The 1653-nt window shown below is 43.7% G+C and overlaps 2 protein-coding genes across 2 annotated transcripts in view; one reads left to right on the top strand and one right to left on the bottom strand.

The window, feature by feature from the left end:
* Positions 1-5: 5 nt before the first annotated feature.
* Positions 6-847, bottom strand: LOC105272984 (reticulocyte-binding protein 2 homolog a-like; the record flags this gene model as incomplete). The annotated part of the gene is made up of 3 exons (XM_011315217.1): positions 785-847; positions 339-671; positions 6-209 (listed from the first exon to the last, which is right to left on the bottom strand). Coding segments are annotated over exons 1-3 (600 nt in total), but the record flags the coding sequence as incomplete, so codon positions are not given.
* Positions 848-1202: 355 nt separating this feature from the next.
* LOC105272983 (39S ribosomal protein L38, mitochondrial-like) overlaps positions 1203-1653 on the top strand; it is a 4722-nt gene continuing 4271 nt past the window's right edge. The window contains exon 1 of the mRNA XM_011315216.1: positions 1203-1212. Within this exon, the coding sequence (XP_011313518.1) occupies positions 1203-1212 (10 nt within the window). The remainder of the gene's footprint in view (positions 1213-1653) is intronic.

The following is a 1653-nucleotide window of genomic DNA, read 5'->3' as shown; positions in this document are numbered from 1 at the left end:
GCGAATGTTCGTTTGGCGTACAAACAGACCGAGCATCTCCTGCGCCGACGACAGGACGTAGCATGAACTGCAGCTGCACGAAGATGACGTGCTGCATGCCTGAGAGTAGCTGCTTCATGCGTTAATACTGCTATTCCCTCCTCCCTCCTCCTCCTCTCCGCCCCCAACTCGACTTGCTCAACTCTCAGTTTTTCCTTCAGAACGACGTTCTGCGACGAATAAAAACAGAAATTAGTTTCACCTGACTTAAACGATACCGTTAAATTCTCCAATTCCGTTTTTTACCCCCCATTCTCCCATTCTCATGATGCTGCTCTTTTTTTTTCTCATGCATTTACCTCGCGTTCCAGTGCATCACGTTCAGCACGAATGACGGTCGCCTGCCTGACGACATCCTGTCTCGCTCTCTCGAGGTTCCTCCTGGTTATTTCATTCTGAGTTGCTTGCAACTGTAATTGACGAAGAGCCGATGTCTGCTCTCTCTCGAGTTGCTCACGTGCTGCTATACAGGCGTCACGCTCTGCCTTGAGACGCTCAATCTCGTCGTCGAGACGTAGACTCCGTTCTAGATGCAAAAATAGTTCCTCCTCCTTGTCACGTAACTCTGTCTCCCGACCCTCCAGACGTTTCTCCAGGGCCCTCCTGCTTTCCTCCAGTCGATCTCTCTCAGCCTGACGAGGATAAAAAAAATAGAGGTTTATTTAATTATGTCATTTTATCGGTACCAAGTCTTGATCGTTCAACCAAAACCGTCTCAACCTGGGAGTGGCTTTTCTCACGGCACCACTTCCTCGTCAGCTCTCGTTCCACCGAGAAATATTTTCATTCCCATTGAAAACATTGCCATTTTCCTTTTTTTAATGAAAAGCAATTAATTAAAATTATTTACATTTTTTTAACGTTCCCGATAATTAAAAGATCATTAAAGTTATCATGAATATTTCTCCAAGTCGAGAATATTTTCCATAATTACAGCTATTGAGATAATTAAAACTTTAAAAAAAAAAGAAAAAAATAGGGCATATTGTCACTGGCAATGACTATTTTTTTTCGGCGTCTAAATGAGCTAGTGACAGTACATAATAATCCCCAATGATCCTGGGTGTTAGGGATTGGTTGTCCGGAGTTTTAGGGAATTGGAGAAGTTTCCCGGCATTGACAAAAGGGACTGAGGGGGAGGGTAGAGGATAGACCTGAGGATAATGACGTTCAGTGGGCGATGTTTGGAGTTATGTACTGGGTATTGTAGGTACTGTTAACTAAACTCGGCCTGGAAGAGCACTTGGGACCGTCGGCGATGGTGAGGTCACCCGCTCTCACGGTCCGGTGAACGGCTGAGAACTACGTTTCCTCGTACCTCACTTCAAATACCATTAATACCATTTTAACCCACCCCCCTCTCACCTACTGAAATCACCGATGGCATTAAGACTCAATCCCCTTCATTCAAAGTTCAATTTTCCCCGTAAACTTTCCAATTCATAAAGTCCATTTGAAACGCCCATTATTCTGAATTACGGACTATTTCATATTCACCGACTTTCAGAAAAACTCGGTGCTAAATTTTCCACAGCCTTCATTCTCCTCACCCAGTTTGTTAATGATATACACTACATGTTTACATCGAGTTACAAAAATAATAGTAGAACAAAG

Source organism: Fopius arisanus, unplaced genomic scaffold, assembly GCF_000806365.1.
Source record: "Fopius arisanus strain USDA-PBARC FA_bdor unplaced genomic scaffold, ASM80636v1 scaffold00554, whole genome shotgun sequence".
Lineage (NCBI taxonomy): Eukaryota > Metazoa > Arthropoda > Insecta > Hymenoptera > Braconidae > Fopius > Fopius arisanus.
The sequence above is the reverse complement of the archived record's forward strand: the minus strand, read 5'-3'. Positions and strand labels throughout refer to the sequence as shown.